Source organism: Cricetulus griseus, chromosome 2 (genome assembly GCF_003668045.3).
Source record: "Cricetulus griseus strain 17A/GY chromosome 2, alternate assembly CriGri-PICRH-1.0, whole genome shotgun sequence".
Taxonomy (NCBI): domain Eukaryota; kingdom Metazoa; phylum Chordata; class Mammalia; order Rodentia; family Cricetidae; genus Cricetulus; species Cricetulus griseus.
This window is the reverse complement of record NC_048595.1, coordinates 301,853,007-301,865,466: the sequence shown is the minus strand read 5'-3', so window position 1 is coordinate 301,865,466 and position 12,460 is coordinate 301,853,007. Positions and strand designations below refer to the sequence as shown.

Here is a 12,460-nt window from a genome sequence, read left to right as displayed (position 1 = left end):
CTTATATGACATCCTAGAGCCTTCATCCAGTAGCTGATGGAAGCAGACGCAGATCCACAGCTAAGCACTGAGCCAAACTCCTGGAATCCAGCTGTAGAGAGGGAGGAGTGATGAGCAAAAGGGTCAGGACCATGCTGGGGAAACCCACAGAAAGAGCTGACCTGAGTTCATGGACCCCAGCCATGAAACTGGGGAACCATATAGGACTGAACCAGATTCCCTGAGTGTGGGTGCTAGTTAGGAGGCCTGGGCAGTCTATAGGGCCTCTTGCAATGGAACCAGTATTTATTCCTATTGCACGAATAGACTTTGGGAGCCCATTCCTCTATGGAGGGATACTCTCTCAGCCTAAATACACAGGGGAGGGCGTAGGCCCTGCCCCAAATGATGTGGCAGACTTTGGTGATCCCCCTTGGAAGGCCTGAACTCATCCTTGGGAGTGGGACTGGGAGGCAGTTGGTGGGAGGCATGGGAGCATAGGAAGGAGAGGGAACTGGGATTGATTTGTAAAATAAGATTGTTTCTAATTTAAATAAAATAATTTAAAAAGGAAAAAAAAGAAGTGTAGAAGAACTTAGGAATTGAAAACAATGAGGGGCTGGCAGGCAGGGGAGTCATTATGAAAGTTACCATGAAAGATCTTAGGAAAAGAAAATAGTATTGTGACCCTCTCTCTCAGTGTTAATACCATTTACAAGGTGTTGGCAATAAAGGGTATTGAGTGTAGAGTGCAGGAAATGATACTTTGTTGTATTATACCATGCAAACAGAGAAAATCTCAAATCAAAACAGCCAGTTGAAAACCAGAAACCATGGTTTTACTTTTAAGGTGATTTTGTGCTTTGTTCTTGCTTCATTGCTTCTCAGTTTCTTGCTTCTGAAGAGTGAGTATGATATTAGAAGTTAAGAATATGCAATTGTGCTCTCCATGAGTTCAAAAGAATGTGAAAATATTATGGAGCAAGCTATTGTTCTATCCAATGGTACCGATTCTTTTTTTAAAATTTTTTATATGAATTAGAAACAAGATTGTTTTACATGTAAATTCCAGTTCCCTCTCTCTTCCCTCCTCCCCTGCCCCCAACTAACACTCTACCTATCCCATACCCTTTCTGCTCCCCGTGGAGGGTGAGGTCTTCCATAGGGTGTCTTCTGAGTCTGTTATATCCTTTGGGATAGGGCCTAGGCTCATCCCATGTGTCTAGGCTCAGGGAGTATCCCTCTATGTAGGATGGGCTCCCAAAGTCCATTCCTATGCTAGGGATAAGTACTGGTCTACTACAAGGGGCTCCTTAGATTTCCAAGGTCTCCCACAATCATGGGGTCTGGATCAGTCCCATGTTGGTTTCCCAGATATCAGTCTGCAGACCAATAGCTTTGTTCAGGTCAGCTGTTTCTGTGGGTTTCCAATGGCACCGATTCTTCAGTGTAACTAGAATAGTGCAATTAAACCAGTCACCAACAGATACATTTCTATGTAACAAAAAAACCCATAGATTTAGCATAAATTCTCTTACCCCTAAGTATTTGTGATGTAGTTAAGAAGAAATTTCTGGTCCTTGTTACTTGAACTGATGAAAATATCACTTTAATGTGTGATTCATTAAATGTGTCTTCAGTTAACCAAATTTTGATACTGTCACTTAAAGCTATATGTCATAACACACCAAAGAAATGTCACAGCCTTTTGTGTGTCTGATTGTCCTATGTTGGCATCTTCAGTAGAATGTCTAGGAGACACCTCAGACTTCATGTATGTCACAGATATCTCTTGCACCTGGTTTCCCACCATCTGTACAATAACTCCTCCATCCAGGCAAACAACTAGATGTCATCCTCAATTCTTATATTCCTCTCACCCTGTGCTGAATATATCAGGAGATCCTGTTAACTGCACCCACACTCTTCCATTCTAGAAATTTCTATGCTTTCTACTAATGTGGCCCTTGAGTGAACGGTCTCAGAGGTCTTGTGTCTCCTCTTTCTGCCATTGTGCTTAACCTGACTATAGGTTAGCGTACATATTCCCCTGACTATTCATGGAATTTTTAATAAAATGGGTCACTCTCCTGCTTGAATTCTGTGTTTTCTGGCTGCATTTCAACTAATGGCTACACATGCTGTGACATCTTCCACTCTTCATGTCAGTGTCTAACACACTCCTCCTTCCATTCATACTGGCTGTCTAGACTTCCTATCATTTTATAGGGTTATTCTCACCACAGGGTCTTTTAAATTGCTATTTTCATTGCCTGGAATATTTCTCCTTAGTTTCAGAATCTGTCTCCTGGGGTTAGCATGTAAGCGGTCCTTTAATGAGGTCTCTGTTGAAATTCCATGTCCAGCCTGGTTTATAATTGTGTCTTTAACATCACCCTGCATCTTTGTCTCTACTTTGTCCTATTTCTGTTTGGGGAAATCCCTGTAAAACCCTTCCATTAATTACATAGTTTCATACTGTGAGTCCTGTGCCAGAATTGTGGGTTCTGTGGTTATAGATAGTATGCCCCTCAATTCTACATCCTAATATATGTGCTGGAGAATACTAGGACTTCATTCCTTAGTCCTGAATACAGACACACTATTTTGGCTTTTCTTGGCTCTAGTATTCAACCCTGAACTTTCTAAAACCTTTGTAATAACTATAATTTGAAAAGTGAGATGTATATTATTTAGGAAACCAATCCAATAGCACATCTCCACACTGAAGGGTAAGAATCCAATCTTTCCCTTCTTTCCCCCACCTTTAGACCTCAGATATCCCTGCCCCTAAATTTCTAGGTGAGACTAAAATGTTAATACTTCTTCTCCATCCCCCATATTTGGTTTTCCAGCATTTGCTGTGTTCATAACTGAAGATTCTTTCCTAGACAGCGTCATCTCATTTCTGGTCCTTTTTCTTGATTAATTTCAGTGTAGAGTCCTGTACCCTAACCTCATCATCACTGGCTTCTTGAGGGCAGTTAGGAAAATATAAAGTCCATGTCTAGTGGCAATGTAGTTACTGGCAGTTAGTGACTGAAAAGAAGGGGAATTTGTTCAAGAAATAAGAATGTTTAGGATAATGTTGGAGGCATCACAGTCTCATTTTCTTGTCTAATTTTCAGGAGCTGAGGAGTGCTGAAACAATTGGTCGTGCTCTCATCTCTCCGGCTGTTTCTGGAAAGGACTTTGTGAGAACAGAAGGCACACTGGTCTTTGAACCTGGCCAGAGCAGCGCTGTTCTGGATGTTGTCTTAACACCAGAGAGCGGGTCTTTCAGTGCATTTCCTAAACGCTTCCAGATTGTGCTTTTTGACCCAAAAGGTGGCGCCAGAATTGATAAAGTGTATGGGACTGCCAACGTCACTCTTGTCTCTGATGTGGATTCACAAGCGATCTGGGGGCTTGCAGATCAGCTACATCAGCCCATACATGAAGAAGTTCTCAACAGGGTGCTGCATAATCTCAACATGAAAGTAGCCACAGAGAACACGGATGAGCAGCTCAGTGCTGTGATGCACTTAATGGAAAAGGTAGGGCATCCTTGCAGATGTAAGCACACCGCTTGAGAAGGTCATAAAGCCTGAATCAGTGCAGATACCTCATCCTCTTATAATATCCATTGCTATGGTACTAGGATAAAATAGAATTTGTAAACACAAGAGTGGAATCTGTCCCACATGCCACTTTACTTGTACTGGGTGAGGTCTCTTTGGCATCCTTTCTTTTAAACTGGAGAGCCATGAGTAAGCTGCTTCAGCTAGAATCCAGCCAGAGTTTGAATTGTTGCAGATGCTTGAGCTGACAGGTCCTTCCTGACTGTCCAGAGACTGACTGGCTTTTTTTTGCCATTTGCTCATTAGTGTTTTGAGTTCATAAGAAGATGGGGACTGGACTATACTCTATATTAGCCCTTTCATACATGAAGCACAAGCAGTTACCCCCTTGCTCTGCTCTTCCTAGAAACTAACAAATATTTGTTGAAAAGAAAGAGTTGGAGTGACCAAATAATTTTAGGCATCATTTGCAAGGACTTGCCATAGTCAGCTGTTAATATGAGATCAATTATTTATTTACCCTTCTACAAAGTGTGTAATCACATAGAGATTTAAAAGTTCAAAATTATAAATGGAAAATAATATCTAAAAAGTATTATTGTTGAGAGAAATGTATTTTATAGTTTATTTTTAATTTTTGTAGTTTATTTTATATCTTATCAAGATAATTTCTTTTTAACATATTTATATACATGCATAAAGTTCTGAGTACATATATATGAACCCACTGGTGCTCTATTTCCTACACAGAGACCTTTAATTATGGAAAATGTTTGCAGTGTGATCTTAAAATATTCTTCCTAGTCTACATATTTCTCAAAGCACAGTGCATGAAGGGTGGAAGAAAAATTAAAAATCATATTGGGTAAGAAGAGGCTATAACAAACCTTTGTAAAGCACAGAGAATGACTGCCCCTTTATGCAGAGTATACTCTTGAGATAGAGTTCATTCCAAGGAAGAGTGATACTTAAACTCCTAAAAATAAAACCGATAGAACAACAGTAAATTGATCTTGACAAAAAAAGGATAGAAACCATATGTAATGACTACATTGTAGAACAGAAAGAAGAGAATTTCAGATATTTTAGAGGAAAAAAATGACAGAATGGAATTCTGCTACTCTCTTTTCTTCAGTAAGTTATATATTAAAGCCATGTATTATTATCAGTCAGAAGGCAACACTATAAAAATGAGACGTAGTGTAGGGCTGGAGAGATGACTCAAAAGTTAAGAGCAATTGGCTGCTCTTCCAGAGAATGAGGGTTCAATTTCTAGAACCCACATGGTGGCTCACAACTGGCTGTAGCTTCACTCCAGGCAATCCAGTACCCTCTTCTGGCCTCTGTGCACCAGACACACATATGGTACACAACATGTATGCAGATAAAGCACTTCTACACAGAAAAATAAGTAAGATAGATAGATAGATAGATAGATAGATAGATAGATAGACAGACAGACAGACAGATAGATGAAGCACATGCTAATATTCCTACATTTTAGAAGTAAAGATGAGAAGTGGAGGCAGGAGTCATGGGTTGGATAGTGATACTGTGTTTAAAAAAAATCAATACTTAATGCCAAGTGTTGGTGGCCCATGCTTATAATTCAATACTTATTTCAATAAAGTATTCAAATAGCCTAACAACATAAGATCATTGCTTTATTTTGAATATTCATATGCTTTATTACATAAGCAACTATCTTTGCTAGATAAAAGTTTGAGTAACTCTAGAATTCTTAAATCACAGCTTCTAATATTTGGCTCATGGTGAACACCTAGTAAGTACTGTGTTTCAGAATAACAAATAAGAATGTTTGTGCAACTGTATGTGTAATATAAGGTTTGTTTCAGCATTATTATTATAACAAAAAATTGGAAAAATAACAGCCATTAAAGTGTTTCAGTCAACAATGAGTTGTGTGTACAACAGTGTTTTCAAAACATTAAAAGGAACTCTAAATATGTTATTGACTGTCATTATTGCTGTACCTTTTCAATGTGTGGATATATAAATGCATCGATACAGTACAGCAGCGTTCCCTGAATATGTGCAGCCCATGAGTGACAGTCAGTGTTACATAGCCTGTGTATACAGAGGCTGAACCATGGAGGTTTGTGGAAGCACAGTGTATGTGTGTTGTCTTCTTGATGACAAAATCAGAATTCAGCCCTTTTGATATACTTAGGACTATATGTTCAAAAAATATACTTCATGTTTTAGACATAATTATGTAATAAGACTGAAAGAGTAATGAGTTAATAACTGACATGAAAATGACCACATATAAATAAGGTTGCAACATTTAGCAAATAAAAATAAAGGATGACTAGTTATTTATGAACTTCAGGTGAACAACATGTTCTAAGTGTAATTATATCATTAACACTTCTTTTGAGATGCACTAAGAGCAAAAAAATTGCTGGGTATTGGCTGAAATTCAAATAGAACCTCAAATAGAAATTCAAAATTCAACTGTACTTTATGCTGAAAGTTAAAAACGAAACAAAATAGCCTACCCTCCACTTACACACAGACGAGAACTTCTGTATGCTGTATAAAATGTTATATTATGACCTTGTGTTTTAAGTGACTATATTTGGTATTTGAAAGTTTTTTTTTCTCTCTGATTTGAAGTTCTTTGATATCTGTTTGTCCTATGACACGTTTCTTTTGATGGAAATTTACACATTGGAAGTAGCTGCCAGTTTTTGTTTGGATGAGACTATGTTGTACTAGAAACAATAACATATTTAAAAGACTCACTATAAAGATTTTTCAGATAAAGCCAGTTTGTGGACTCAGATTATCTTTGGTATAAAAATATTCTGGCCCCTGACTTTCCTAAGTGTGGAACAAAACAAATTATTTCTAGTGCTATTGGTTGCCTTAATAACAGACTTTAAGCCCCTGTGGGATTGATATTCTAATTTTTATTTCATCAGGTTTGTTTTTCTTGTTATTAGACCTTGGTAGAATTTGAGTCAGGAGTTCTGATGTTATATTCTGGAACATCCGTAAAAGCACGGGAATAGCATGTTCTCTTGAGTCTGATAGACTACCCCTTACACACAACCAAAACAGCTCTCCTTTTTAATTGTAGTCTTGACAGCTTCTTAGTGTTTTCCCATGTGAAGTTCAGGTCTTCTACTGATTAGCACATGAATTTTGATAATCTGCATTTTCTGAGTATTTCTTTTGTCATAGGCTTCTTAATAGTGTGTTTTCTACTGAAGTTATTTCTACGTATGATTCAGTTTGTGAACACACTGATAGTGATTTGCAGTTTAGTTTTACAGACTTGCCAGTGGACTAACTCAAGTTGTGCTGTTACATTCTGACAAGTAGGGGATGCTGCAAGCTAGTGCAGATGGTGGCAGGCATGTCTTAGACTCAGCCAGTCACCAAGCTTGTGCCCTGGGTCAAGTTGGTTGTTCTTGCCCTCCTTCAGTTTCTTTTTCTGGAAATAAAATAACAACAAGTTCTCTGCATATGACTCTTGAGATTATGTAGTTGTCTGGACCTGCAGGACAGCAACCTAGAGCAAGAAGTCCAGGGAGGGGAATGGAAACAAGAGACGTGAGAGAATGACCACAAGACAGGATTCTTATCAAGTGGCAAATTTTATTTTTTCCAGCCTAGCTTATATAGTCAGTAGTATGGGGTAAAGGGGAGGGGGAGAAGAGGCCAAGAGCCAGGTGTTAGTTCATGCAGGATGTTTGAAAACTATAGAAGGAGGATATTGGCAGGGTAAAAAGTTCATAGGTGGTGGGGTGAGGGAGGGTTACCTAGGTAAGTGGTGGGACACGGGAGGGTTGCTTAGGTAAGTGGGCCTGTAGCTGGAACAAAGGATTGACGTCTGGGTCATGTTGTTCCTTCTGGGTGCTCACACTTCTAGAAGCCATTTATAATCAAAAGACAGTTCTATAACCATGTGGCCTGCCAAGTTTGGCCTAAAGGTTCATGCCAAGCTGTATGGCTCCCAACAAGATTAAACAAGTTTCATAAGGTACTGAGAGTGACAGTGAACTTACACTAATGTAACTGTAGAGGTTTGTGTTTTGTTGTTGTTCTTATTTTACTTAAGTAAACTTTTTGTTTCCCTCGAGCATAAATAAGTTTGACTAGCTGTCTACTTCTCGAGTATATATCTTAATTCTTAAAATTCTACACATACTGCTCTTTTGCCATTTCCTTTCACAAATGTATAATGTCAAGCCAAACTTTTGTTTTTCCATTTTTGGTTTCTTCTTATCTGTCTCCCATTGTAATTTTATAGCTCTGTAAGTAATATTATATATTATTTCCTTTTATTTTCTCAGATATAAAACAGTTTCTGCATCTGTAAACTTGAATACTTTGGTGCTCACTAAGCATCTTCTCACTGCCTTTGATATGCTGTGTCCTAGGGATCTGTCTCAAGATTGTCTCATTTGTTAACTACCTACCTGAGTTCCAAGAGGTTCTCTTGAGCTTGTGTTTCATTTGTCTTATTTGATCTCCTTGCTTCTGTACCTAATAGGCTATGCTCTGGTCATTTGTAACCATTCAATTTGTATGGTTATTTTGATCATGCTTGCCCTGTGGACTGTTCTCTTATCTTTGAGATGGATGCTCTTATCAATTCAGACCTTGAGTTTGGGTGTGAGTTTGAAACTGCTAGATTGCCAAGTTGCAAACATAGGAATAACAGGAGCTACTCCCTTACTAAGCTTACCTGCTAGGAAAAAAGTCAATAATTTCAATGATATCATGAGTTTATTACTAAAGATATACAGTAAATCACAGGAACTGGTAGTCTGGGTGTTGGCAGGAGACACAATGGATGAATGATAAATGGATGGCATTGGAATCTGGATTTTCCAGATATAGTAGAATACAAAGGAACAATAATGTTGTCCTTGTTCTTCACATAGCAACTTGGCCCTTTAAGGTAAGAAGGAAGTCACATTTTAAAAGGCAGTGTGCCAGGATGTCTTGAAGGTTCTTGATTGAATAGAATTTGATGTACTTTTGTTCTTTAAATGTCATATGGTAGTCACTATTTGCTCATTGAAATACAGATAGGTAAAAATAATCTTATTTCTGTTTCAAAGATATTTTTGAAATATTTATTTGTTCATCAAGGAATTCTTGTGGTAGATGACAATTGTGATTTATTTTAATTAATGATGTTAACTAACTATTGTAGCTAACTTAAATGATACATGCCACCATTTGGTACTTTAAGGAATAATTAAGTAGAAAACATTTTGATGATTATTTCTTTTCTATATTAATGACTACCCATGCCTTTTAGATGGAAGAGGGTATATTCAAAATATAATTTGATGCCATTCTTCTCCTCAGTTCTTCATATTTCCATATTTGTCACTGTTAATGATTGTTACTAAAAACATGTGTAGTATATATATTATATGTAATCTAAGAATTCATCTGTTTAATACATATTTTAATACTTAGATTTTCTTGCAGATAACAATGGAAGGAAAAAATCAAGCTTTGAGTTTCAAAAGCCGAACGCTTTTGTATGAACTCCTTTGTGCCCTAATTAACCCCAAGCGCAAGGACACTAGGGGATTCAGCCACTTTGTAGAAGTGACAGAGAATTTTGCCTTTTCTCTGCTGACGGATGTTACCTGTGGGTCTCCTGGTGAAAAGTAAGTACTTTGTAAAATTATCAGTTGTCAAAATGTGTTTCCTTGTGGCTTCCAAAACAGTGTATGGTGCCAGTGGACACTGAGATGATACATGGAACATATGGTCTGTGCTTTGCATCTGTTGGTCAATGAAAAAGATTACTAGAGGAAAAGCAGTTCCAGCACGAGAAACAAAGTGTGCTATCAACAGTACTGTCCTATCTGTTGAAAATACCTTTAGGAGCAAAAGAAAACATCATCTTGTTTTCTGTTGCTTGTATCCAGGAGAAAGCACATGCTGAGGAAGAAGGATGCTGATTCCCAGCCTTGGGCTGTGACTGCTGCTGCCCCAAAGCCTCAGGGGTTTCTTCCATTAGGAGGCAGCTCTCACACTTTAGGGGAGTTTTGTGCCTGGTGTTCCACAGCAGCAGGAGTAGAAAATAACATGTAGCTCATGGTCACTATTAACCTCATAATTAGCTATGTAGACATATGTGAATATTTTGTGCACAACCATACAAGAAATTACATTCACAATCTAAATTGTATGATAGTATTCCAAAAACCACAAAATGTTTTATTTGCATTTGACAGCCAAAATCCACTGATGTTAGAACATGGGCAGAAGTTAAAAAAAAAAAAAAAAACTATCACTTTATTACTACTTAATGGCATTCGGTTAAGAATATTTATATAAACTTTATCAATTTTATCATTTATTTTCAATGAAAATCATCATCCATGTCTGGTGAATCATGATAAACTTGAATCATTTCAATAATGAATTCTGTCTAACTAGAAAAGAAATCGGTTGAATAAATAAAAATTTGAATACTAGTTCTTTGGTTGAAGGTACATGAAGTTGAAAACCAATAAATTACATATAAAAGACAAGGTGTAAAATACAGAGAACTTTGATATTAATTATATCCTTGCTATATCCAAGTGCATACAAATAATAAAACCCTAACTCCACCTTCCAATAGTTTACCTAAAGTGATGATTTGTAACATATACATACTATATACACCAGCTTTTATGAAGGGTTACACTGAACCTTATAAAATTCTTAGTATCATGCTGTTTCTACCTATAAAGTATTATTTAATTTAGTGCATCTGCTGAGAGGGGAGCATTTGAGAATTGAGCAAGAATATTAATGGAATCTCGAGTAACCACTTGGAAAACAAGTAAAAACAGTGCAATTAGCACTGAGGTTGATTACTGTACCAATGTAAAGGGGTGGCAATTAGCATGTACCCCTCCCTACTTCAGTCTAGGTATGAAGCAGATGATGTTACTATCAAAGTGAGTGCGTTTGGAGGGCAAAGATGTAAGAGGCTAAGGTGTTGGAGGGAGTTTGGTTATCAGCATTTAAGAGAGGCCAGAAATTTGGGGTACCTGTGGGAAAAAGACATGTGTGTTGTTGGTTTCATTTCAATAGTTTGTTACAAAGTGGCTGGAACCATGATGGCTGACCCATGACTAGACTGAATGTCTTGGAAGTGGGGTATTAAAGCAATGTTCAGATGTGTGAAGTTCTCTGGTTTCTGTGGCTTTGTGCCTAGTGAGGGGCTCTGTGGCTAAGTTATAACAGTGTTTAATATGGGGAGGCTGAATGAAGAAATTAAGTGAGGTATATGGGGCCAATTGCAAATTGAGGTGTTTACATAGGAGGCTTGACCCAGAGACCTCGCATCCTGGATAAAATAGAATATCAAAGCCATTGACCGGTTTGTTTATTTATTTTCACTACATTATAAATTGTTTTTAAAAATTTTCATATGGTATAGTTTGATCATATTCTTTCCCTCTAGATCTTCTCCACCTCCCTACCCACCCAACTTCACGTTCTTTTTCTCTCTCAAAAAGACTCAGCTCCCCAACCAAAGCAAACCAAAATAATCACATAAAATCCCGGCATCTGTTGGTCAGCTACTGCTGAGTATGAGGCCTTACCTGAGTGTGGTTGATACAACTGACACTGAACACTTAAAATGCTCTCGCTTAAGTCTTAGAAGAAACTTGTTATGAAAAGGAAAAGGACATATAGCTAGAGGGACAGATTCCCTTTCACGACTTCATTTCTCACATCATTCTTTTAGCATTATCTGATCTAGTTCTCATGGTACAGGTCTTAGCAAGGTATCATTTTGATCCACTAACTACATTGTGGCTGGTAGAACCTTTAACATTGGACAGATACATCTCACAGTATCTTAGTAGTCTCTCCACTGTTGAAAGCAGGTTTCATATTTACTTTATCTTGGATCTTCTCACTATTACAAAGGTGATGGATGATTCCAGGAACAACTCACTACTAATTTTGGGGGAAACAGTTACAGATTCACATTCCTTGAGCCATGAGTATGCTCCTTATATAAGGGATTTTGCATTACTGAAACTGGAATGTCACCTGTACTTTAAACCAAGTCCAACTCACACTGAGGTTTGGAAGCAATTCAGCTGAGCATAGGATCTTATTATCCCTAAGAAGTGTGAAAAAATAGAAGTGACAGAATCATCAAAACCACTATTCAGATCTGTCTTCCTATGGGCTGTATGATGATATTAGAAGGCTCTGGTGTACCTGAAAGGTATGAGGTACATCTGAGATGAAAACACAGCTATTGATGCATGTGCTTTACAATCCTAAATAAAAAAGGCCCACTCTAGTGGGAATCCCATTTCTTCAGCCTGTTCTACCACAGCCTGTGACTAACACAAAAGAGTAAAAACTAAGCCACAGATTATATTGTGATAGCATATAACAGCTTCCAGATACTCCTGTTTTAGGTTACCAGAAAGATCAAGCAAAGGGATTGGAAAGATGGAAGCATCACTGGGAAACCTAAAGCAGATGGTGATTTAGTGTTGGGATTAGTAGTGCCATTGTTCTACATGAAGAGAAAAATCCTCAATGTAAATGTTTAAGTAAATACAATTGGATGTGTTGATACAAATACCTGCCAATTCAACACAGACTTTTTTCTCTTGTAGAAGCAAAACCATCCTTGACAGTTGCCCATATTTGTCAATACTGGCTCTTTACTGGTACCCTCAGCAAATCAATGGACACAAGTTTGAAGGAAAGGAAGGTGATTACATTCAAATTCCGGAGAGGTTATTGGATGTTCCTGATGCAGAAATGCTGGATGGGAAAAAGGCATGTGCATTAGTCCAGTTTGTGGAATACAGCAGCCAGCAGTGGTTCATAGCAGGGAACAACCTTCCTGCCCTGAAAGACAAGGTAATCTCTCATTTAAAATGATGTGGTAT

At 37.8% G+C, this 12,460-nt stretch overlaps 1 protein-coding gene across 1 annotated transcript in view; it reads left to right on the top strand.

Annotated features, from left to right (window-relative positions):
- Positions 1-12,460, top strand: part of Adgrv1 (adhesion G protein-coupled receptor V1) — a 509,614-nt gene that overhangs the window by 200,044 nt on the left and 297,110 nt on the right. Inside the window, exons 77-79 of the mRNA XM_035440478.1 lie at positions 3,108-3,515; positions 9,018-9,202; positions 12,182-12,431. Coding sequence (XP_035296369.1) covers positions 3,108-3,515; positions 9,018-9,202; positions 12,182-12,431 — 843 coding nt within the window. The remainder of the gene's footprint in view (positions 1-3,107; positions 3,516-9,017; positions 9,203-12,181; positions 12,432-12,460) is intronic.